The sequence below is a fragment of the Thermothielavioides terrestris genome, chromosome 4 (assembly GCF_000226115.1).
Source record: "Thermothielavioides terrestris NRRL 8126 chromosome 4, complete sequence".
In the NCBI taxonomy this organism is placed as follows: Eukaryota; Fungi; Ascomycota; class Sordariomycetes; order Sordariales; family Chaetomiaceae; genus Thermothielavioides; species Thermothielavioides terrestris.
In genome coordinates this window covers 2,378,919-2,401,634 of record NC_016460.1, presented here as the reverse complement: position 1 = coordinate 2,401,634, position 22,716 = coordinate 2,378,919, and the positions used below count along the sequence as shown (strand labels likewise).

Genomic DNA, 22,716 nt, shown 5'->3' with positions numbered 1-22,716 from the left:
GACAGCCCTCCAAATTGCGGCTTGAGCCCCAACGAGTGCCGGGCCCGGTATGACATGATGGCGAGCCAAGTCGGGAGAAGGCAAGTCGCACCCATGGCGGGCGCGGTCCAAACCAACAGTGCCTCTACCGCATACCTCTAGGCAGTATCCTTATCCCCCAAGTAACCTAGTGTATCCTCGTATCCAGTGCCCAATTGGAAAAATGACACAAGCTCGCTAGCCCCCTTCAGGCGGCCCATCGTGCGGCCACCCACGTGACGGCTGTCTCCTGCGATGCAAGTATGTCGTGCATTGTTTGTAGAGCGAGCAGCAGTCGGAGGCCAGAGGGTGTTTATAATAAGCTTGGCTCGAAATCTCCGCTGAGATCAGAAGGAACAGTGCGGCGACACTCACCCCCAAACTTCCCCGACCCCCTTCCAGCCCTTGCAGGGTCTGACCCTGCTCCTCTACACCTCGAGACACCTCTCTTGGCCGCTACGACCAACCATTAATTAACGTCTATAACAATCTATCTATCCGATCAAAGGTCCTACCCAAGCCACCTTGCCGAGCTACCCGGCCACACACGTAGACACGTAGACATCCATCCCTACCCAAGCTGGCTCTGCTCCCCCCAGACATCCTCCAACTGGCGCACCTCCACCCAGCCCGCCTCAACCGCAAACCCGACCACGGCGCCGGCACACGGGAAGCTCAACACCTCCCTCGGCGCGTCCGGGTCGAGGTGCTCCCACAGCTCAGCCGTCTCGCGCCTGAACCAGGCGAGCTCCTTCCTGCTTCCCCGGAAGTGCGACACGAGGTAGTCGTACAGGTAGGCCAGCCAGAGGACGTTGGTGTAGGGCTGGAAGGCGCGCCACGAGATGGGCGCGCCGGCGGCGGACGACCCCGTGGCGGCGGCGGCGGCGACGACGGCGGGGTACGGCTCGCTGTGCTGCTCTGGCGGCATCACGTGGCAGCGGTCGCCGTGCACCAGGAAGGAGCGCATCTGGCGGTAGACGCGGCACTGCGGGGCGTGCGTCGACTGGAAGATGGAGAGGTCCCGCTCGAGGTCGTTGGCGATGACCGAGGACGGCCGCGGGGGGTCGGCAAAGTCGTTGGGATCGACCGCGCGCGACAGGCCGTAGTCGAGGAGCGTGACGTCCAGGCCGGAGGCGCCAAAGCGGAGGGGTCCGGGATGAGGAGTAGTGGTGGTCGTAGGTCGTTCCGACGGCGGCTCGGTGATCGGGGGCCGGGCTTGCCGGATGCAGATGTTGCCTTCGTGCAGGTCGCGGTGCTGGGACACAAGCGAATGTTAGAACTCGGCTGGGCGGGGCGGCGCGGGGGACGAGGAGCAAGGGGCAAGTGCTTACCTCGAATTCGGCCAGGTCTTCGGCCCTCGCCAGAGCAAGCGCCGTGTGCAGAAACACGTCCCACACTTGGCTGATCGAGGTTAGCGGGAAGTCCTCGAGCGCCGTGCCGGCGTCCCCGAGCTCGACGACCATGAAGCGAGTCTCGTCCAGGTACCGGCTCGGCGATGGGTAGTATTGGAGCCGGTCCGGGTCTTTCCGCTTCATGCGACGGTGGAAGGCCTGGTGCGTCTCCACCAAGGCTTTGGGCGCCTTCCCCTCCACTAGATAGCGCTCCTTGAAGACGACGAAGCCCGGGATGTCGGAGAGCCATTCGGATATCTGGAGCTCGCCCTCCATGTCCTCTTCCGAGCGCGGCTCCTCGTCCACGAGGCCGGACCGCTGCTGCGCTTTCGTCTGCGCTTTGATGGGCGATTCGAGCCGGATGACCTTGATGATTGACGTCCCGTGCGCATTGGTGATCCGGTACACTTCCGCATAAGAAGCCTCCGCGATCTTCTCTATGCTGTCGCCAGGGGGGCACACGTCGTCCCAGCAGAGGACGCGGAGACCATCGCAGCAGGAGTCCCCGTCCTGTTGGGCGTCCCGTCCATCAGTCTCATCGTCGTCACGGTTGCTGTGATCTGGAGGTCGTAGATCACTGACGACCTGTCGTTCGGCCTGTGTGGGTTCGTGCGGAATTGGTGTGTGGCCTTGCATTCGGGCCTTGCTGTTATTCTTTGGTGGTAAAGCTGGGTCTTCGAGGTGGACGGTTTCCAGGCGATCCACGATGTCAGAGACCCCGTCAAGTGCCGGGGGAACTTCCAGTTCCTCCGTGGACTTTAATGCAGGCTCTGTGTCTGACACATGCTTCGTTTTGGCCGCAAGCCTTGGTACCGATCTGGACTCATGTGCCAGTTCCACCTCCGATGCGTTCATCGCTTCGTCCGCCCCGTGCGTCCTGGGCAGCTGCGCAAAGAGCTCCTCGGCCCGCCGCTGCGGGGCAACCTTGGTCTTGCCATATTTTCGAATTGTTCCGGTCCGCGACATATTGCGCCCAGCCTGCTCGGATTCGAGTCAAACAGCGTCATTGCGCTTGATGTCCGTTCGGCAAGCGGGTTTGTTCGCAGCTTCATCAGCTTGCAAGTTGATGGTGGAAGGCGAGCCATGTGCTGGATTGAGACCCCCTGCCATTGGTGAGTGTGTGTTAGGAGGTTGTCAAGGGCAACCGCGGATTGAGCTAATGGCCTAGCCCAGGGGATTGGATCCACCCCCATGCAAGAAGCACGGGGCAATTGGCCCGAGTTCCGGGTTCGATTTTCCCTGGGGTTCGGGTCCGCATTGCGCACAGCGCACGCAAGTTCTGGCCGGCCCGGTGTCTCACTCGCTCGCATTCGTCCCTCCCAGTGCCACGACGCCATGGCGAGCGTGCTCAACAACCTCTTTGGAGGCAGCAAGCCCTCGGGCAACGCCGCCCCGGCGAAGGCTGCCGATGCTGGTAAGTGCAGCCAGACTTTCTCTCCTCAGCTGGTCCAAGTGCAGCAGCTCCCTATCCATGAGAGCGTGCCTCCCTTGCATCTTCCCCTGGATACTCTGTCGTCCGGGGCGTTTGGTCCCAAATTCCTTGCTCAGTTGTCGTATGCCTACCTAGTGTTATACACGGTTGCTGATCATCGACTGCCGCAGACTTCGCCGACTTCTCCCAGGTCCCTGAGCCGGAGGCGGCCCCCGTCTCGCCCGCTCCAAACACGTTCGGCGGGGCCCCGGCCGCGCAGACCCTGCGTCCCTACACGAAATGGTACAGATTGCACGAGCGCTACACCTGGTCTGACTTCCAGGCCGAGGGAATCATTCTGTGCTTGATCGCCGTCCTCCTGCTTGTCCACCTCTTCGGCGCCCGCTTGAACCGCTCCAAGGCCAAGAAGTGGATCCGCGCCCACGCCGCGCCCCTGACGGCCGAATTCGCCCTTGTTGGCTTTGCCGGTGTCCCGGTGGCCGTCGCCGACAAAAAGGGAGATGAGCTGGTTCAGGCGCTCGCCGATTTCAACGCCCGGCAGGGCGACGACCTGTTGAAGGAGAAGAGCCTGTTCGAGTTCGCCACCTACGCGACCGGACGCGCCAACGTGGCCTTCCTCGACGTGAAGCTCACGCTCCTGAAGCGCTTCAACCCGCTCAGCGTGCTCGTCGACTCCGTCATGGCCTTCTTCTTCGACAGCGCCAGCGAAAATCACGAGTGCGTCGAGGCGACGCTCTACCCTTTCGACGGGAAGGAGGCGCTCACCGTGCCCGGCCTTCCCGGCGCCGCCGAGCTCCGCAGCAAGGACAGCAAGAGCACGTTCGACAGCTTCGTCTGGGCCATTGTGCACAAGGAGCGCATGAAGCAAGTCCGCGACGACCGCTACGACGTCTCGCTCACCGCTACCAAGGACCATCCCAAGCTCCCCAACTGGCTGACCGTCATGACCGAGAGCGCCGAGATCACCGATGCTCTGCTCACGCCCGAGCTGATCCAGGCCGCCGAGCTCGCCGGAGATCTCCTGGAGTACCTCATCATCTCGGACCAACCGATTGAGAAGCCCAAGACGTAAGCATGCCGCGCGCCCGCATTCTCGTTCGTTCCTGTACTGATAAGCCACCCTTTCGGGCGCAGCATCAACGAGACGACCCCTCGCAAGCGCATCTTCCTCAAGTACCGGCTGCCGTCGGACGACAACTACGCCAACCTGCTGCCGCTCTTCAAGTACTTCCTGCGGCTCACGGACAGGCTGGTGCAGGCGGCGCACTTCCGGCCGGAGGTGCTGCGCAAGGTCAAGGCGGTGCGCGACAACGCGGTGCGCGAGATCCAGCGGGCCGACGAGGAGAGCAAGGCCGAGGAGCGCGCGCAGGAGCGCGAGCGCCTCAAGAAGGCCAAGCGCGACCAGGAGCTCAACGCGCTCGACGCCAAGGCCCAGCGCAAGTACCTCGAGAAGGAGCGCGAGAAGGAGATGAAGCGGAGCATGAAGAAGCAGACTATAAGGGGTTAAGTCGCTTTTGCTGCTTGGCGTCTTGGTGGTTCAGGCTACTGGAGAAGACCGGGCTGAGGAGGTTACGGGGGGTTGTTGGCTGATTTGGCGGGTCAAAAGGACTTGTACATCTTGGTACGTAGGTTTGGAGAGGACATCTGCGCATGTAGCAATACATCAATGTAATGTTTATGAACAGCGCGACGAGCTTTTCGTGTGCTCGTTCATCCGTTTTTCTTGCCGAAGTATTAATTACAGCAGCTGGCGCCCTACCAACCTAAGATCACGAGCCGTCCTTGGCCAGGATCTCCTCGACCCGCTTGACCTTCTGCTCAGCCGTCTGAACCTTGTCGGTCCTAGGTAACGAGAAGAGAAGAAAAAGGGGGTTCATGTTAGTCAGTCCCTTTTCAAGACAGACCAAGACACGAGTGGCATCTCTCACTCACCTGGTGCCGGCACGCATCGACGTCTGCACGCGGACCGCGCCAGTCCGGTGCACCACCGTGTGGGCCTGTCCGATGACCTTCATGACCTCGTCCCAGCTGCCCTCTGTTTTTGTTTTTGGCTTCGTGTTAGAATCAGGTATCTCATCTCACACCATCGAAAACATGTACTGCTAGTCAGTTACGGAAAAAGTACGATGTGGCTTACCAACGGTTGTGCCCGCCGAGTGCATCGTGTGGGCCAGCCCGCTGGCCTTGAGCAGCCTCTGCACCTCGGCCACCTCCTGCGCGACCGAAACCGAGCCGGTGCCGACCTGTTTTTTGGGAGGGCAAAAAAGCGTTCAGTATCAGTATCATGATGTAGTGTTGTCGCAATGGGTCAGGTTTCTGAGGTGCTGCGTACAGGAACGAGACAGAAGTCAACGTAGCACTTGTCCGGAGTCGGAACTTGCGAGTAATCCGTGGGATCCATCTTTGCTTCTTGCTTCCGGGCGTCGGATAGCCACCTGACTTGCTGCTTGTTGGTGGTGTTGTTTGGGTTGAATGATGGACCAAGGGCCCCGGAAGGGTGACACTGTCGGAGGCCAGTGTATATAGGTCGGCTTAAACACCGCGGCGTCATGGTGACAAAATGTGAGTTGTTGTTAAGAGCGGGGGCCAGCCAGTGTGTGGGGTTTAACTCTGATGTCTCCCGTGTGTAAGTCCACGATGCCCCACCATCACCCATCTTCCAGGTTGATCCCTTTTAGAAATGTGGTATACCAGCAGACGGCCATCTTCATCTAGGCATGAAGTGAAAGTCGTCATGTCAAATATACTTGCTTGCCAAGCTCAACAGCCAGGAGCAGGCCACTTGATAAAAGTGGCGCCTTGATTAGAAGCCGCCCAAGTTGATCACCGTCTTGGCCGCTCAGGGACTTCATTAGTTCACTATGGGATTCATTTGGCAGTAAGCCATGGAATAGGACTGATTCATCCTGGCGCTGTCCCGTAACTACCTTGTCGCATAGGTTCTCAAATACCCAAACCAAGACTGCAAAAAAGGCGGATTGCAGGTCCCATCCCAACCTTGAGGCTCCTCGTCCAGTACCGCAACTCTCCACGCCCTCCCTGTTCAGACTTTTCAAACCTATCAAGCCCAATAACCAGTGACCGACCGAAACCATGGCATAAGCATTCATATCCCACCCGTACGCCGCCACCAAGCCATCCACATCCCAATAATAGTATGTACCCCTAGACCAGTAAAGCCCGCCCAACCCTCAATACGCCTCACCGCGAGACACACTCGGCTCCAAAAACAGCGGCGCTGCCAACCCCCAGCCCGGCCAAGACGGTCAAGCCCCAGGCGAGCGCGGCAGATTCCCAGTCGAAGTCATCCTCCGGAAGGACATCGCCCAGGCCGACGCCCGCTCTTACCGCCGGGGTGGGCTCATATGTCTTATCGTCGGGAACCTCCTCCGGTTCCAAATTATCGTGCTCCGGCTCCGGCTTCGGCTCCGGCTCCGGCTCCTGCTTGACCTTCCGCGGCCGACCGCGCCGTCTCGGGGTCGGGTGCGTGTCTTCGGCGACGACGGTCGGCGCGTCAGAGCTCGCAGTGCTAGATACGCTGCTCTTCTTCGGCCGGCCGCGGCGCCGCAGCGTCATGGAGAGCCCAGGGGCGGCGGGGGCCGGCTCCTGCTGCTGCTCCTGCTCTCCCTCCTCGCGAGCATCGGGCAGCTCGACCTTTATGGTCTCGCCCGTCGCTTCCTCGGACGGAGACCGCTGCGCAGCAGCCTGGCCCTGGCGGGGGGCAGCAGAGGACACGGCGCGCAGCATGCTGCGTGCGTCGGTCGCGCGCACGGCGGCCCACAGGCCCAGGCTCAGCGCGCACAGGAGCGCGTCCTTGCCCGCGGCTGCGACCACGGGGTGGTCGGTCAGCGCCCCAAGGACCTTCTCGACCGCCGTGGCCGTGCGCTCCCACCTCGACCGCTTCTCCGTGTCGAACGGTATCTTGATGCTGTGCCGGTGCTTGTACGAGCCGGGGCGGTTGTCCAGGAGGGCGAATACCGTGGTCTTGGCGTAGATCAGGGCGCTGGCGGTGGATATGGCGTTGAAGAGCTTGGTGATGCCGGGGTAGGCGTCTCGCGGATCCGTGTAGACGGTGCCCCAGGAAGCCGGGGCGATCGCGGGGAGTATCAGCGGCCCCAGGGTCAGGACTTTCGATAGGGCGACCGCCGTTGGGAACGACGGGGTGCCCGCGGTGTAAGGGAGCCAGATCGTGGCCAGGTAGCTGCAAAGTAAGGGCAGGAAGAGCACGGGGAGCTTGGGGAACCAGTTGTTCGGCTTCCTGGGTAGCAGCCAGTGCACAGCTCGGGCAATTCTGATGTGGTTAGTGAATCTTAACGCTTTCCATCGGGACGAGAGCGTCATACCTCGTCTCTTGAGATGCAATGGGCACGGGGGTCTGGAGCAGTGCCACATAGAACAGGTTTTGGGCAAAGGACAGGTTGACGAGATGAGGCAGCAGAGCGTAGGCCCAGAGATGGGGAATCCTGCGGCGGCGGCCCTCAACGGCAAGCAGCGCGGTCCAGGCGATTGTCGCGAGGTCCAGTTGCTGACCCCACCATAGTCTCCTCGTCTTCTCGGCAACGATCTCCAGGGCATCGAAGTAGACCGGAGTGTCACTCAACCAAGCTCCGAGGTGCAAAGCCGGTTGGCCTGTGTCATTCGTGCCCAACGTGTGGTTTCCAAACAAACTGGCCCCATGATTAGTTCAATGTGAGTGGGCTGGAGCCTGAGTCAAGACATACGAATCTGGGACTTCGATTCCCCGTTCGGACGCCCATACCTTGTACGAGAGCGTCAGGTAATCCAGGCTGGACGTAACGGCAAAGACGAGTCCGAGGGCCGCGAGGCTTCCAAAGGCGGCCGTGAGCTTGCCGCGTTCCGCAGTCCGGTGTCGCGTGTCCTGAGCCGGTCCAAGGGCCTTGTGTGACCGGTACAGGCTCCGGCCGACTGTGTAAGATGCGTACGCAGCTGACACGACACGGAGCCCGGCCAGAACCAGCGGTATAGACCTGCAAGGGCGAGTCAGTTGTGTCTGTGTGTGTCGTGTGTGTCGTGAGTTCCGTCTGCTCAAGGGCGGTGGCCTACCCCGGTTGGTGGTCGATGTCCACCGGCGCCATGTTCGCTAGCTATCTGCTCCTCAGCCCGGAGACGTAAGATGAAAGCAAAGGATGCCGGGTATGTAGTCAAGAAAAACTGGCATCACATCGTCTCCAGGATGAGCTTTAGTCGTCAAGATCGCGCTGCTCTGGTTTACATGCCAGTGCCTATGACGACACTGGACCCTTATCTTATCGGCAGCTTGTGTGTTAACGCGAGATGTACGGAGGTATTGGATCCGTACAGAACATGTCCAGTGGTAACAAAGGATACAGAATTTACCGTATCATAATACATACAGTACACAGTAGACCCTCCGTCTTGGAACCCAAGATACAGATTGGAAGTAGCGTATTCCGTCAGCCTGGAAGTTAGCTGCCGTTATTGCACCATCTCTCGGCACCGCTCAACCACCCCAGCCTTCGAGCCAGTTCGGCCGACAGTGCCGTCAGCAGCTTCACGCCGACTCCGACGGGGCCTGCGCGGCTAGCAGTGGGCTGCCACGAAACCGACACCAACACCGACGACTCGAAGCCGCTCTGGCTTTGAACCCTCTCACGGAGGCGTCAAACGCGATGTACCACCTCGCCAAAGGCCTCTACCGGCTGGCGACGAGCAAGGAGGGTGAGCGCAGCCACACATTTGCCAGATGATTTCTCAAGCGCACCCTCACTGACACATTCGGACAGAATACTCGGTCCTCCTCCTCGGCCTCGACAACGCCGGCAAGACCACGTTCCACGAGCAGGTCAAGTCCATCTTCCTGCCGGACAACCCGTCGCCGAAGCTCAAGACGGTGCCGACGGTCGGGCAGAACGTGTCGACCATCACGCTGCCGGACATGTACCTCAAGATCTGGGACGTGGGCGGGCAGCTGAGCCTGCGCAAGCTGTGGCAGAGCTACTACTCGAGCTGCCACGCCATCGTCTTCATCATCGACAGCACCGACATCGGCGACGGCAGCCTGGAGCGCGACAGCTCCGGCCGCCTGGAGGAGTGCCGCCTCGTGCTCGAGGACGTGCTGCAGAACAGCGAGGCCGAGGGCGTGCCCCTGCTGATCCTGGCCAACAAGCAGGACCGCGAGGACTGCGTCGAGGTCGTCCGCATCAAGGAGGGCCTCGTCAAGCGCGTCTTCGAGGGCGAGAAGGCCGGCGGCATCCGCGACTCCAGGGTGCTGCCCGTCTCCGCCCTGACCGGCACCGGCGTGCGCGAGGCCGTCGACTGGGTCCGCTCCCGCGTCAAGTGGAACAAGGAGACCCGCCCGCCGGTCATGAGGTGACCACCGGGTGGAAGAGAGCCCCCCACATGTGTGCTCGCCGCCATGGAAGCTGCGAGCTGACCACGAGGTCATGGTGACCACCTCTGATGCCCGGCCGGGGCTCCAACCGGGCATCGCCACTCAAGCCGGCGCAGACTTCGGCTGGGCAACGCGGATTGGTCAAACAGCGCGATGACTGGCATGGCACGGGGAGGCGGGCAAGGGCCGGGGGAGATAGATGGGTGGTATGAACTTGTCCGGACGGTGATCTCGGCTCGACGCGGCTGACAACGGAGAAACGCCCGAGATCTATGTGGGTGACGACCCAATTCCGGCGCTGTTCCCCGCTGGCCCCGAGTCAGGACCGCATCCGAGCGGTCTGGACAGCAACTTTACGCCATGTTAAGTCTGGGTGGTACCCCTCCCAAGGGAGCGGCCCGCTCAGGATCTGTATTGGACTTGGATGCCTTGGGCATGATGCCATATTTCTGAGGGTGAGAGTGGTGGGAATAGCCCAGCGCCATAACTGGCTTCCTGATATGCCAGTCTGTGATGAAGAAGAACATATTTTTCGCCGACTCCGTCCTCTGACTACCTTGTATGATGCCGCGCAAATGCACATCACATCATAATGCGTTTCAGTCGGCAAATCCGGCCGCGGGTTGTCACCTCCCGCCCCATACCGGCCCTCTGAGCCGGAGTGAAACTCGGCCCCGTAAAAGTCGCAATGTGAAGATCGCGGCCTTTCTGAAGTCCCGTCACTCCCTCCCCTCCTCTCCTCGACGGGTTGACCCCAGCAACCGTCGTGAACCCAAGGCCAAGTTGTAAGTGATTCGATCATCCGTGGGTATCTCGTGGTGATTGGATGCTCCACCCACCCCCTTTTCGCCCCGTATTCTCTTTCTCCTTCTCACCTCTCATTTTCCGCCCTGAGCTCCGCCATAAAGCCGCCCTTGTCTCTCCTCTTCAGATCCTCGGCCAACTTCGTATCCAGCAGGTCCGAGAACTCCTTCACCTTGGTCAGCGCCACGCTCGTGCACTGCAGCAGCGCGACGGCGTCGACCGGGGTCCCGCCGAGCTTGGCGATCTGGCAGATCTCGCCGTGCTTGTTCAGGCTGATGGTGCAGCTGCCGACGCGCACCTGCTCCTCGAGCCAGGTGGCGTCCAGCACGGCGATGTCGGCCTCGTCGCCGAAGAAGCTCCAGGTGACGCAGAAGGGCGAGTGCAGCCAGCTGAGCGGCACGGGCTCGCGCTCGGCGGGCGTGTAGACGGTCAGCACGCCGGCGTCCATGCTCGTGTCGGGCTTGCGGAAGTGGCGCAGGGCGGCGACGACGGCGAGGCACGACGCGTCGATCAGGTTGCCGTCGTGCGACAGCACGTGCACGTCCACGCGGACGGACCAGCACTTCTGCCCGGCCACGAGGCATAGCGACTCGGTGTCGAGCGCGCCAGAACGCCGCACCGTCTTCTCGAGCAGGCGCGACAGCAGCACCTCGGTCTCGGTCGGCCGGTTGACCTCGAAGGCCGGCGACGTCATCGGGCTGAGCTCGGTGGCGATGGTGAAGATGCCGTCGAGCGGGCGGTCGGCGTAGGGGACGGTTACCTCGGCGGTGGCTTTGGCGAGGACCCTGCACAGAGACAAAAGAAAAGTTAGATCGGAGTTGAATTGAATTGAGTCGAACTGGAAGGATTACCGTACCTCGTCCTACCGAGCGTGACGTCGGCGACGCCATACTGGTCGCCAAAGCTGAGGTCCAGCGGCCGGTACTGGTCAAGCTCCCGGCCGTCCAGCCGGAGGTTTTCTTGTAACGCTTGTAGGACAAATTGCTTCTCGTTGAGAGAAGGCTCCGCTTCTCGCGGCATCGTGACCGAGGTGCCGGGGAGGAATGTTGTTCTTGAGAAAGTCTCGAATTCAGGGCGGTTTGAGGTCTGGAGGGGCTAGAGGTTATAGAGGTCCCGCCAAGACTAATTTCGGCCAATTGTCGGCAATGTTTTTATAGCGTCAGTACCCCGCCAAGACCGCCAAGGGGTTTGCACTATCGCCACGGGTTAGCCACGGGTTAGTTCGCCGGGGGTACGGGGGGCGGCGCTAGCCCCCCGCTGGTTAGGATTCGGGTTAAGGTTAGGGTGAAGGTCAAGGTTAGGGTATAGGTTAACTTTGTTTTCTTTTTTTTCGATTTGGTTGAGGTTTAGTAAAGTTGTTGCTATAAGTCTTCGCGATTGTACATTGTCGATATTGCTCTAAGTCGTCGCGGCCCCGCTTACCCTATAGCGATTGTAAATACTTATAAGCGGCAACCTCCGAAATTAGTCTTGGCGGGACCTCTATAACCACGACCCTGGAGGGGCAGCTTTCTGCCACTGAAGACCGCCAAAATTCAGTGGATTCTGCTGCACTGACGTGGGCAGTGAGCCGCTGTCATTCGCCAATCTTGGGCCGTCACCTATACACCCTAGTAGCGTACACTAGATCTTAAAGAGGTCCCGCCAAGACTAATTTCGGCCAATTGTCGGCAATGTTTTTATAGCGTTAGTACCCCGCCAAGCCCGCTAAGGGGTTTGCACTATCGCTATAGGTTAGCTATAGGTTAGTTCGCCGGGGGTACGGGGGGCGGCGCTAGCCCCCCGCTAGTTAGGGTGAGGGTTATAGTTAGGGTGAGGGTCAAGGTTAGGGTGCGGGTTAACTTCGTTTTCTTTTTTTTCAATTTGGTTGAGGTTTCGCGAAGTTGCTGCTACGGGTCTTTGCAATTCTTCGTTGTTGATGTTGCTCGAAGTCGTGGCGACCCCGCTCCTTCGCGGCAATTTGTAAATACTTGTAAGCGGTAGGTTCCGAAATTAGTCTTGGCGGGACCTCTTTAAGAATAACCTGGCGCGCGAGCTTCCACAAGAGGTACCTATCCGTACTCTGATGAATCCCCAAACAACCAACCTGGAACTTTGCAACTTCACGACTGTCTCAGCAACGATAACTGCTATCTCCTCCCCGTTGAGCCATCAATATGACCACCGCTCACAGACCTACATTCGATCCGGTAAGCGGCACACACGTTCCCAACAAACTGCGGAACGTTTGCTAACAATCAATCCCGATCTCAGGCTCGCGGCAAGGAAGCTCTCCGCGGGCCCGCCTACCATCAGCGCCTCCTACCAGCGTACACACAGCTCAAATTTAGGTACGTGCCATCCTCCCCTCCCGGTTGCCCGCTCCCCGTTCTCTAATAAGCCTCCACAGAAAACCCGGCCAAGGCGGCGAAGCCGACCGCACAACGCGCGACCTGCGCGCCGAACTCGAGGCCGCCGAGGCAGCGCACTACGCCAAGCTCAAGGGCGCCCCCGTCCCCGGCGCCTCGTCAGAGGACCACGCGCCCGAGCCTTCAACCACCAACAAGCGGCCGCTCGCGCTCACCTCGCGGTCAGCGAACGGCGAGAACGGCGACGGAGGTGGCGATGATGGCGAAGCGGAAGAAGACCCGGACGCGAAAAGACGGCGCATCCTCGCCGAGACGCGCGACATCGACGCGGACGACGACAGCGACGACGGGTCTGGCAAGGGCGGCGACGGCGACGACGACTCGGACGACTCGGACGAGAGCAGCGACGACGACGAGGAGGCGGAGCTGCAGCGCGAGCTGGAGCGGGTGCGGCGCGAGCGGGCCGAGAAGCGGGCGCGCGAGGAGCGCGAGCGGCAGGCGGCCGAGCAGGAGGCGCGCGAGCGGGACATCGCGCGGGGGAATCCGCTGCTCAACAAGCCCGACTTCAACGTCAAGCGGCGGTGGGATGAGGACGTGGTGTTCAAGAACCAGGCGAGGGGCACTGAGGAGAAGGGGAAGAGGAGGGAATTTATCAATGTGAGTTTCTTCTATTGCTCGCGGATGAGCGTTGGATGAGGTACTGACGGTGGTCTAGGACTTGCTGCGCTCCGATTTTCACAAGAGGTTCATGAACAAGTATGTCCGCTGAGGCGCGGCGAAGAAGATACCCCTCAATGTGGCTTGGTGCGGTTGGGTTGTCTATGATATTGCGGTCGTAGCGTTTTGCGTTTCTGGAGTCAAGAGCTGGGGGGCGTTCTTGAGGATTACATATTACCACTCGTGGACCAGTTACTCCCTTCCCCTATTCCTAGGCCACCGCAGCCTTCTCGCTGTTCACACCGCATCCGTTTCAGTGTCCAACGGCTCGTCTTCGGCCTCTCCCGTCACCTCCCCTTCCTCCCCTCCTCCACCCTCGCGATCGCCGCGAAAGCCGCCCGAATCTCCCTCGCGCTGCGCCAAAGCAGCACTATCGACACCCGCCAAAGTTAGTCTTAGGGAGGAACGAAAGGGAAACAGAGGGGTAAAAGGGAAAAAGGAAAGGGGTGAAGATGAAGGGGGGGGGGGTGGGTGGAGGGGATGGGGGGCAAAATGGAAAAGGAGCGCAAAGAACAGAAGCAAGAAGAAAGACCTCACCAGCCGGAACAACAACCCACGGCGCGTTCATGCCCACGTAGTAGCCCCAATAATACACCACTTCGGGCCGGCTGTACGTCGCGCCGCGCAGGCGCTCCGCGAGCGCGCACGTGCCGTAGTACAGCGCCACGCCGTACAGGTGGCCGCCGCTGACGAGCGCCTGCAGCAGGTGGCGCGCGCCCTGCTCGCGGGGGCGGCCGCGCGCGGCGAGGACGGCGGTCGTCAGGGAGAGCGGGGCCCAGATCAGCTAGAAGGGGGGCGGGTGGTTAGGTCAGGGTGAGGAAGGGATAAGGGGGGGAAAGAAGTGAGGAGGGGGAATGCGGTACTGACCACGGTCAGTGTCTCGATGCAGAGCATGAAAGGGTCGGATGTGAGGTAGCGCGAGTCGGAGAGGGCGTATTCTTTCCAGACTTGGGCGAAGAGGGACTGGGAAGATGCGAGCGAGGCGTGACGCAGGACGAAGTAGCCTGGGCGTAATAAGTTAGAGGCAGGCGGGGTGAGCTATGAGGAGGGGAAATCAAGCACCTTCGAAAAAGAGATGGAGGAAGCCGCCTAGTTGTAGGTGCGGTCAGCAAGTGTGTCGGCGGCCATAGTGTAAATAAAGGGGTAAGGGTCCGGGAGGACAAACTCACACAGCGCAAACCAGGCGACGATCAGCTGGTCTGCCCTCCTCAGACCCGGGTTATACCGCTTCGCCAGCACGACAGACCCAGCGGTGAAGGAGAAGACGATGCTACCAAACAAGCCCAGGACGACCGGGAGAGGCGTCTCGTTGGGCGCATATCCGGGGATGAGTGCATCGCGCGGGTAGTAGGGGTGGCCTTGGGCTGCCATGGCGCCTGCAGTTCTAGCAGGCAGATTTGGTTCAGGGACGGACGGCTTGGGCCAGGTAGTAGATCAAGCAAGTTGTTGAGTTAGAAATGCCTCGTTGAGAGTGGCCCGACCTCGGGCGTATATCAAGGCTGGTCGCAGCGATTGTGCTGTTGTTTTTTTGACCTACATAACCCAGCAAGCAGCGAACTAAGCTGAAGTGACGATCCGCGTTGAGCCCCATCCGCGCGACCCCTGCCCCTGGCGACGGGTACCGCTCCCGGATCCGATCGCAAGACCGGCGCGATCCGAGGAGCCTCAGAGTCCGAGAGAGAGCGAAATCTTGGGCCCGAATAGCTTATTTGAACGTCGTATGAGCTTGTGTGGGCTTTCAAATATTGTGGCGTTGTTCGCGCCTTTTGCTGGGCGCCAGGGTGGGGACGCATCCATGGCGACCGCGACAACTTGCTCGTTGTGCAGAGACACGAACATGCCTGGAAAGAGGTTGGAGATCGAATACGCCATACTGCGTAACACATACAGCGAGATAGCTAATCGTCAAATCCCCCCCATTCGTTATCTTCCTCCTCCTCCTGCTCCTCGTCGCCGTCGCGACTCACCCTCGCCCGCTTCAACCGCGGCATCCCATCCACCCCTCTCACAATCCGCCCCTCCGCGTCCCTCTCAAACGGCCCGTCTTCGTCGTCGTCGTCCTCTCCAAATCTCAGCTCCACTGACTCACTCTCTTCCTCATCCGCCATGGAGTCCCACTCGATTACCTTCCTCCCAGTGCTCTTCAGCGTCGGAATCCCGTTTTCATCCCGGACAATCCTCCCCTGGGCGTCCCTCACGTACGGGCCATCCCCATCCTCATCCCAATCCGTACCTCCTCCCTCCCCCACCGCCCCATCACCCCCAACACGATCCCTAACAAAACAAACAACAAAAAACCCCATCACCCCCTTCCCATCCCCCTTCTCAGCCCGCACACACGCCTCCGCAATCTCCTCCGCCTCCGCTTCATCCTCCTCCTCCTCCCCCACCCCCACCACCACCTCCCCCTTCTCCCCCCCGTGATTCCCACTCCGACAGGCCCGCCGGTCCCCGCGAACAGGCCAGTCCCGCAAGCCACGGACCTGCTCGGCGCGGCGGAGCAGGCGCCAGCCGCGGCTGCGCGCGACGGGCGACGCCAGCGCCGCGCGCACCACCTGCTCGTTCTCGGCCGCGTGCACCGAGCAGGTCGAGTAGGTCACCTTGCGCGCGGCGGGGAAGGAGAGCGCGTGCAGCACGATGGAGAGCTGGAAGGCGGCCAGGGAGGCGAGGCGGGTTTCTAGGGCTGGGTTTGGTGGCGAGGAGGGGGAGTCGGAGGTGGTTGCGGTTTCTTCTTCATTGGTGGTGGCATTGGTGTCGGCGGCGGTGGCGGTGGTTGCTTCGTGGCGCTTTCGTTTGCGGTTGGGGGGTTGGGCGCCGCCGCCTCCGCCGCCGCCGCTGCTGCTGCTGGTTTTGCTTGAACCGGCTGTTGGGGTGGGCGGCGCGGATGGCAGGTGGAACTCCGGGGCATCGTCGCGGCCGACGATGCCGCTGCCGGAGCAGGACGGGTCGAGCAGGAGGGCGCCGACGCGGCGGAACTCGGGCGCGTGGGGGTCGGTCTTGAGGAAGTCGCGGCCCGCGTGGACGACGGTGACGGCGTCCGAGCCGGCCGCCTTCAGCATGTTGGCGAGCGTCTTGGCGCGCTGCTCGTCCTTCTCGAACGCGAGGATCCGCTGGCCGTCGGCGAAGCCTCCCCGCTCGTACAGGATGCCGGCCAGGTGGGTCGTCTTGTTCCCCGGCGCGCTGCACGCGTCGATGATGTCGCCGTCTTCGGGCCGCGGGTCGAGCAGGTAGGCCGGGAAGCAGGAGGCCTTGTCCTGCAGGATGATCTTGCCCTCCTTGTAGGCTTCGGTCTTTGTGAAGTCGATCCCCGGGGAGGCGGCGATGAGGTTTGGCACGTGGCCGTCGAGACAGATTACCCTCTTCCCCGTCGACGCAGATGCGATGACCTCCTCGACGGATGGGACCATCTCGAACCCCTTGAAGGTGGTGTCCAGCTGCTCGTCGATCGTGCTTTTGAGCGCGTTGACCCTGATCCAGCGCGGGTGAACCGGCCCCAGCTGCGCGTCGACCATCGCCTTCAGCGCTTCGAGCGTGGGGCACTTCCTCCGTATCCTGGCCCTGGTGAACTCGGACTGCAGCCTCGCCTTGTGCCTCTCGACGGCGGCACGCAAGCCATGAGAGGCCGGGAGCGCGATGCCCTTCTTGGCAAGCAGCAGGTCGTGCACGAGCAAGATGGAGAGGGCAGGTGTGAGCTGTCTTGGTGTCAGCTCTCTGCAACTCTTTTGGCCTTGCCGTGAATATTGCTGAAATGCATTATTACCTTGCGCTCGCTCTGCAGCAGCTGTGCATTCTCAACTACCTCCTTCAAGACGCCACTCCACTTGCTTGCCTCAAAGGCCAGGGCGTATACCTGTGCTGGTGGCGATTTGAGGTCCTTGTTGCCGTATATCTTGGACTTGAGGCTGCCGCCATGCGTGGAGGGGCCGGTGACAATGGCCGCCGTTTCGTGGTAGAGGGACATGCTGGCGATAACCCAGGCTGTGGAGGGTCACAGAGGTGAGACAGATGAAAGACGAGAAACGAGAGACTCGATTCAGGTTTCAGGGTCTCAAAAGCACGGGATTCATCATGTCAGCAATATTTTATAGACGCTTTCGTATTGGGCACAATTTTCGGTGTCTGGTAGGACTTGGCCGGATTGAATATGACGGCGCAGGATTGCACGGATTGACGGCACTTCACGCTGTCTCGAGTTGTTCTGAACCGCGCTGAATTTGGGGCGGATGTGGTGGTCCAGCGCGGCCCAAAAAGGTATCTGTAAATTTGGGGTAGTGTAGCTGTTGCCGGGTTAGGGTTAGCTATGCAGTGCAGGCGCATCTCATCATCTCGCAGCTGTTTGAGCGGCTGACCAGCGGAATACGGAGTAAACGATTCAGACTCGAGGAATGGGAACGACTCTCTCCATTGGCACGGATTCCCACGACAGCCAAACCGCTGTTCGCCCTGATATATTCTATGAAACCCCAAGTCAAACGTCCCCAAACTGCTCCGCCGACCAAAACAGGCCAGGGAAGCCCCGGGGGAGCAAACCCCCAAAAGAATTGAACAATGCTATAGATACACAGATATCGAAGTGAAATATGCCGCTGCTGCCGGTGAGCGTGCTGTTGCTGGACAGGCGCATGGCTGAAGAGCCCGATGCCAGCAAGCAAGCAAGCCTCAAAGCAAGCCAGATCCCCGTCCACAGCTTTTCCTTCTTAAGCGAGCGTCATGTCGTCGTTAAGAAAAGAAGAACCCAAACCGCCATCACCTCCCGCGAATGCGAATGGTTCCCAGCGCCTTCTTTTGACCCTGCTCCGGCCCCGTGCGGCGAGAAGGGGGGAAGCAGGGTGGTGCCAACCGAAATGCTCTTTCTCTGCCGCCAAACCAACTCCCCTCTCTCTCTAACCTGTGTGTCCCAGCCCTCCAGGGTCCCTCTGAGAGAGAGAAAAGAAACGAAAAAAAAAAATGGGTAGTAAAGTAAATACAGAGAAACTTTTCCAACCATCGCAGGGCGAATGATGGAGATGTGAATGGAACAAAAACGAGGTTTATGAACCGAGAAGAGAAGAGCGAAGCACGCATGCTTCAATATGAGCCAGCCAATCGAGGCGGGCAGGCAAGCAGAGAAGCAGAGGCGCCTATCTCCGATGACGCCGCGACGGCACACGCGCGTGATGGAGGTGGTGGTTGTGTCCCGCATGGCGCTTGGCCGCGGTGGTGCCCGGCGCCGCGCCGCCCTTGGTGTAGAGCGTGAGGGCCCAGTTGCCGCCGCAGGTCTGGCCGGCGTCGCCCTTGCAGGCCATGCTGCAGCTGGCCTCGTCCAGCTTGTCGAGCGACGACAGGCCGTTGCCGCAGTAGCACTCGCCGCCGTACTCGGTGCCGGCGATGCTGAAGCCCTTGGAGGCGCAGTAGTTGACGCACGCCGTGTTGCTGACCAGCCCCAGGTTGGGCAGCACCTCGCCGCTGAGGACGCGGGTCTGCGCGTCCCGGTAGCAGCCCACGTACTTGAAGCCCGAGATGTCGGCCGTCTTGCTGTTGGTCGTCTGGGGGGCCTGCGTGGGCGCCGGCGTGCCGTTGTCCACGTACACGGTCTTGGTCTCCCACACGGTGACGGTCTCATAGACCGTTGTGACCACGACAGCCGGGGCGGTTGTCCGCGGCGGGGCAGCAGGCTTGCTCGTCGTGGCCGCGACATCGACAGGCGTGGACGGCTTGGCGCTCGAAGCGGGCACAGCAACAAGCGTGGTAGACGACGGCGGCGGCGGCGGCGGCGGAGCAGCAGCAGAGGAAGTTTGCTTCTCGGACGTGGCAGCCGGCGACTGGCTGGGCGACGAATGCGCAGCCGCAGGCGAAGACGAGGCCGAAGGGGCAGCAGGCGACGAAGCAACCGCGACGTTACCAGTGCCGTGACCCCAGCCCGCGAGAGGGTTGTTCCCCGGCAGCTTCTCCAGCTTGCCGTCGATCACTTCGTCGACGGGGCACTCGATGTTGCAAGAACCGCTGTCGTCGTTCACTCCGAGCTTCAGGCCAGGGCACTTGTCGATGCCAGCCTCGCCGGCATTGCACGTGTCGATAATGTGCTGGAGCTCCTCCTCGTCCCACCCCGAGATGAAGTCGCCGTGGGCGGAGAAGCCGGTGACATCGCCGTTCGAGAAGACGAAGGGGCTAGCCTTGCCGATCAGGTTCTGGAAGCGCGGCAGGAGCGAGTGCGTATCCCAGTAGGTCTCGAAGAAGATGTGCGGCGTGTGAATCCAGCCGGGAGGGCAGTCCTGCTTGCCGCCAGGCGCACTCGTGGGGAACTGCATGTTCTTCTGGTAGTTGGTCAAGCCGGCCGACGGGTCATAGCACGAAGGGAAGTGGATGTCGACACGCATGGGCGAGGCGTATCCGTCGCAATCCTGGAAGGGGAAGCCGATGCCAGCGCCCTTGTTGTTGGGGTCCTGGATGCCCGCCATGGAACCATCCGAGTCGGCTGGATAGCTGGGAGGGTCGTAGCTGGTGCGCGGGCAAGTAATCTGGACGGGCTGGATAGGTCCCTGGGAAGGGTCCAATTGGTTCGCACCCGACTTGGACGGGGCCGTCCTCAGCATCGCGTTCCCGCTCACCATCTGCAGGCCAAGCGGGAAGGCCTTGATATCGTCGTTCGTGGGCTCGAAGCTGGGCAAGGTCAGCCTTCGCCATCACAAAGCACCCGGCAAGCACGGCACACATTGAGACTCACAAGTAGTAGACGTTCATGTAGTAGAACTTGACCTGCTCGAGGAGGCCAGTGGCGGGATCCTGGAAGTAGAGGGTCGGGAACCAGTACGAGCTGAGGTCGGCCTTGGGCTTGGCGGTGGAACAGCGGGACTGGCGCAGCAACTCGCCGGTCGTGTTGAAGCCGAAGTTGCTGGCTCCCATAACGGTGTGGACGTGGGAAGAGGGCCCGCCGGGCGAGACAATGGGGTCCGCACGGCATGTCGTCAGCGGGCCGTTGCCGTAGTGGTGCAGCACGGCAAAGGTGCGCGAGTCCTTGGCAGCAGCAGCCGTGGCGACCAGGGCCGCCAGAGCCGTGGCGAAGAGCATTGTGGCGATTGACCAGTTTGGTCTTCAAGAATGAAAGGGGTTATCGGTGTGGGCTTGTGTGTTGATGTTGCCTGACGGGTAGTCCGGTCCGTCTCCTCAACGTTGCTTGAGCGGGCAATGGTGAATGAGTCGCTGGGACCGTGATACAAAGCCGTGTCCGGGGTGCCAACGCCAGTTGTCACCGGAAAATGCAAAGAAAGGTCGTTCGAGGGACTGTTGGAGCCTTGTTTGTCTGACTCGAGGGTCGAGGCACGGCAGGCCAAAGTCGAGCGAACAAAAGAAGGAGCTGGACGCTGAGCAGGCTCAGCAGCTTGGCAAGTTGAAAGGGAGCGTGTGAATGAAGCACAAGAACGCAAACAGCGCGAGCTGAAAGAAAGGGCTGGCAAGATGCCGAGAGAAAGGAACGTAGCCCGGCAAGGTTGAGGAGAACGAGGCGGGTGAGGAGCGAAAGAAGGTGGCAGGTCAGGAACGGCGAGGGGCGCAGATGGGATGGACAGGTTTATACTGGACGGAATACACTCCGCAGTAGTGTAGCCCGCCTGCGGCTCGGGGTCTGGGCCATGGTGGTGAACGTGCAACAGCCCCACGGTCTCCGCTCCCGTCACTTGCATGGAACTCTGGCAGGCCTTGGCAGGCACCTTCGGCGGTCGTTTGGCCTAGGCTAGCTTAGTGTAGGTTGTTTCGTGCAGCTGGGCCTGGGCCATGACCAGGGGGAACTCTGGCTGTCTCTGCTTGTGTTCTTTTGGGCTAGCATCACTAACTAGACCCAGCGGCAGCGAAGAGTAAGGACACACAGTACGGAGCTATGTATATTGCAGTTAGTTAGCGTCAGGCACAAGCAGATTTACCTTAAACCTGGAAGCAGTGCTCCCGTCCCCGTCCGTCGTCCAGCAACCCGGGCCCAACCACCCCCCCCCCCCCCCCCCCGGGCCAATTTTCAAGGAGGAATCTCGCCGCCAGTGCGACTCCACGGCGCGATGCCCCTCTCATCAAACGCCTAACTACTGTGGTACACTACACTAGTGTAAGTAACCGCGAGGAGTCGATCGGGGACATCCCGAGGCGCCCAGTGCACTGTGGGCTGAGTGACAGGGAAGCGGGCGTGCCGCCATCTGCTCGCCTCGTTGCTGGGACCTGCAGCAGCAGATTGGATAGGGGGATGTCGAGTGGTCCAGACAAAGTTTGAGAGGGGGAGCCACGGGCACGGCGCGCTAGGCCAGGGTCAGGGGAAACGTGGTGGTCCCTGCGCCCCGCTCTATACTATACTCTAGCTTTTCCGTACCTACATCTTGCAGAGGCTATAACCGTGTTATTGGATGGCCGGTCGCTTTTTTTGAGACCTCATCGGGGACCTGCTTTTTTGCACGGGATGGAAAGGAGAAAAACGCTCACAGTTGCCTCGTGCCCTTGGCTTTTTCCCGTTCTGTGCGTTGGTGGCGTCCAATGAGATGCAGTCAGCGTTGGAAAAGCCGCTGCGTCTCAAGAAAATTGTGGTGTATGCAGACGTGGATGAAATTCAATCGTTGGGCGCTGTACCGTGGGAACTGCACAAACGACGGAAGTTTCCAAGTTGAGGTGCGGTTTGGGCCGAACCTGGTTCATGCTTTCCGTCCCATGTTCCTTGAAGAACGTTTGTCAGCGTCGGAGAATTCCTGGGCCACGGGCCACCCCATGTCGGGGGTCGTCGTTAAAGAGGTCCCGCCAAGACTAATTTCGGATTTTGCCGCGTACAAGTAATTACAAATCGCCAAGGGATGAGCAGGCCACGACGACTTCGAGCAACATCAACAACAACAATCGCAAAGACTCGTCGCAACAACTCTACGAAAACTCAACCAAATTGAAAAAGAAGAAAACGAGGATAACCCGTACCCTAACTATAACCTGTATCCTAACCTTAACCTAAACCCTAACCAGCGGGGGGCTGGCGCTGGCCCCGGAACCCCTGGCGAACTAACCCTTGGCGATAGAGTAAATACCTTGGCGATAGTGGCTACGTAATAACGTTGTAAAAACATAGCCGACAATTGGCCGAAATTAGTCTTGGCAGGACCTCTTTAACGTCTACTATGTCGGGGCCATCCAACGGGCCGAAGAGTGGGGTCCGTTTGGAACTTTCCAAGCCTGAACAATCCATATAGCGGAACTAACTATCCGTCCAAGGCTACTCAGAAACAAAATACATGTACAGTGCCCTACCTTAAGTGCTAGATTTCCTTTGATCTCTGTACTATATCGAGATTCGGCCTTGGATCTTCTCTTCAGCTGCTGTTGCATCTGTGCTGCCGCGCGGTTGTTCGTCCCATCTCTCGGGCGGGGCCTCGAATGTTCCTTGGGTGCAAGCATGCACGTTGATCAGCCGCATCCAATCGGAACCCCGGGGTGGGCGAGAGAGGGTTATAGCTAAAGAGGTCCCGCCAAGACTAATTTCGGAGACTGCCGCTTACAAGTATTTATAATCGCTACGGGGTGAGCGGGGCTACGACGGGGCCTCGACGACTTCGAGCAACATCAACAACGAACAATCGTAAAGACTCGTTGCAACAACTTTATAAAAACTCAACCAAATCGAAAAAAAAGAAAACG

The 22,716-nt window shown here is 60.2% G+C and overlaps 10 protein-coding genes across 10 annotated transcripts; 3 read left to right on the top strand and 7 right to left on the bottom strand.

Moving 5' to 3' along the window:
- Positions 1-625: 625 nt before the first annotated feature.
- THITE_2029684 (uncharacterized protein) lies at positions 626-1,889 on the bottom strand (the record flags this gene model as incomplete). Its single annotated transcript, XM_003655488.1, has 2 exons — positions 626-1,273; positions 1,350-1,889. Coding segments are annotated over 2 exons (1,188 nt in total), but the record flags the coding sequence as incomplete, so codon positions are not given.
- A 767-nt stretch (positions 1,890-2,656) lies between these two features.
- THITE_2119335 (uncharacterized protein) lies at positions 2,657-4,532 on the top strand. Its single transcript, XM_003655487.1, has 3 exons — positions 2,657-2,823; positions 3,012-3,909; positions 3,976-4,532. Exons 1-3 carry the CDS (start codon positions 2,745-2,747, stop codon positions 4,346-4,348), a joined length of 1,350 nt encoding a protein of 449 aa, XP_003655535.1. The 5' UTR covers positions 2,657-2,744; the 3' UTR covers positions 4,349-4,532.
- Positions 4,533-4,610: 78 nt separating this feature from the next.
- Positions 4,611-5,242, bottom strand: THITE_2090704 (uncharacterized protein; the record flags this gene model as incomplete). The annotated part of the gene is made up of 4 exons (XM_003655486.1): positions 4,611-4,683; positions 4,774-4,876; positions 4,979-5,084; positions 5,174-5,242. 4 exons carry the CDS (start codon positions 5,240-5,242, stop codon positions 4,611-4,613), a joined length of 351 nt encoding a protein of 116 aa, XP_003655534.1.
- A 367-nt stretch (positions 5,243-5,609) lies between these two features.
- THITE_2119332 (uncharacterized protein) lies at positions 5,610-8,060 on the bottom strand. The gene is made up of 4 exons (XM_003655485.1): positions 7,906-8,060; positions 7,563-7,829; positions 7,185-7,508; positions 5,610-7,132 (listed from the first exon to the last, which is right to left on the bottom strand). Exons 1-4 carry the CDS (start codon positions 7,935-7,937, stop codon positions 6,043-6,045), a joined length of 1,713 nt encoding a protein of 570 aa, XP_003655533.1. The 5' UTR covers positions 7,938-8,060; the 3' UTR covers positions 5,610-6,042.
- A 432-nt stretch (positions 8,061-8,492) lies between these two features.
- Positions 8,493-9,196, top strand: THITE_2090702 (uncharacterized protein; the record flags this gene model as incomplete). Its single annotated transcript, XM_003655484.1, has 2 exons — positions 8,493-8,541; positions 8,607-9,196. The coding sequence occupies 2 exons, from the start codon at positions 8,493-8,495 to the stop codon at positions 9,194-9,196; spliced, it is 639 nt and encodes a 212-aa protein (XP_003655532.1).
- A 445-nt stretch (positions 9,197-9,641) lies between these two features.
- THITE_2170949 (uncharacterized protein) lies at positions 9,642-11,049 on the bottom strand. Its single transcript, XM_003655483.1, has 2 exons — positions 10,875-11,049; positions 9,642-10,803 (listed from the first exon to the last, which is right to left on the bottom strand). The coding sequence occupies exons 1-2, from the start codon at positions 11,036-11,038 to the stop codon at positions 10,086-10,088; spliced, it is 882 nt and encodes a 293-aa protein (XP_003655531.1). The 5' UTR covers positions 11,039-11,049; the 3' UTR covers positions 9,642-10,085.
- A 1,125-nt stretch (positions 11,050-12,174) lies between these two features.
- On the top strand, positions 12,175-13,135 carry THITE_2055151 (uncharacterized protein; the record flags this gene model as incomplete). Its single annotated transcript, XM_003655482.1, has 4 exons — positions 12,175-12,207; positions 12,272-12,348; positions 12,408-13,023; positions 13,082-13,135. The coding sequence occupies 4 exons, from the start codon at positions 12,175-12,177 to the stop codon at positions 13,133-13,135; spliced, it is 780 nt and encodes a 259-aa protein (XP_003655530.1).
- Positions 13,136-13,370: 235 nt separating this feature from the next.
- THITE_2146203 (uncharacterized protein) lies at positions 13,371-14,454 on the bottom strand (the record flags this gene model as incomplete). Its single annotated transcript, XM_003655481.1, has 5 exons — positions 13,371-13,453; positions 13,621-13,867; positions 13,951-14,087; positions 14,146-14,172; positions 14,253-14,454. The coding sequence occupies 5 exons, from the start codon at positions 14,452-14,454 to the stop codon at positions 13,371-13,373; spliced, it is 696 nt and encodes a 231-aa protein (XP_003655529.1).
- A 527-nt stretch (positions 14,455-14,981) lies between these two features.
- On the bottom strand, positions 14,982-17,044 carry THITE_2054959 (uncharacterized protein; the record flags this gene model as incomplete). The annotated part of the gene is made up of 3 exons (XM_003655480.1): positions 14,982-15,448; positions 15,515-16,775; positions 16,844-17,044. The coding sequence occupies 3 exons, from the start codon at positions 17,042-17,044 to the stop codon at positions 14,982-14,984; spliced, it is 1,929 nt and encodes a 642-aa protein (XP_003655528.1).
- An 863-nt stretch (positions 17,045-17,907) lies between these two features.
- THITE_2119320 (uncharacterized protein) lies at positions 17,908-20,367 on the bottom strand. The gene is made up of 2 exons (XM_003655479.1): positions 19,787-20,367; positions 17,908-19,722 (listed from the first exon to the last, which is right to left on the bottom strand). The coding sequence occupies exons 1-2, from the start codon at positions 20,128-20,130 to the stop codon at positions 18,204-18,206; spliced, it is 1,863 nt and encodes a 620-aa protein (XP_003655527.1). The 5' UTR covers positions 20,131-20,367; the 3' UTR covers positions 17,908-18,203.
- Positions 20,368-22,716: the final 2,349 nt, after the last annotated feature.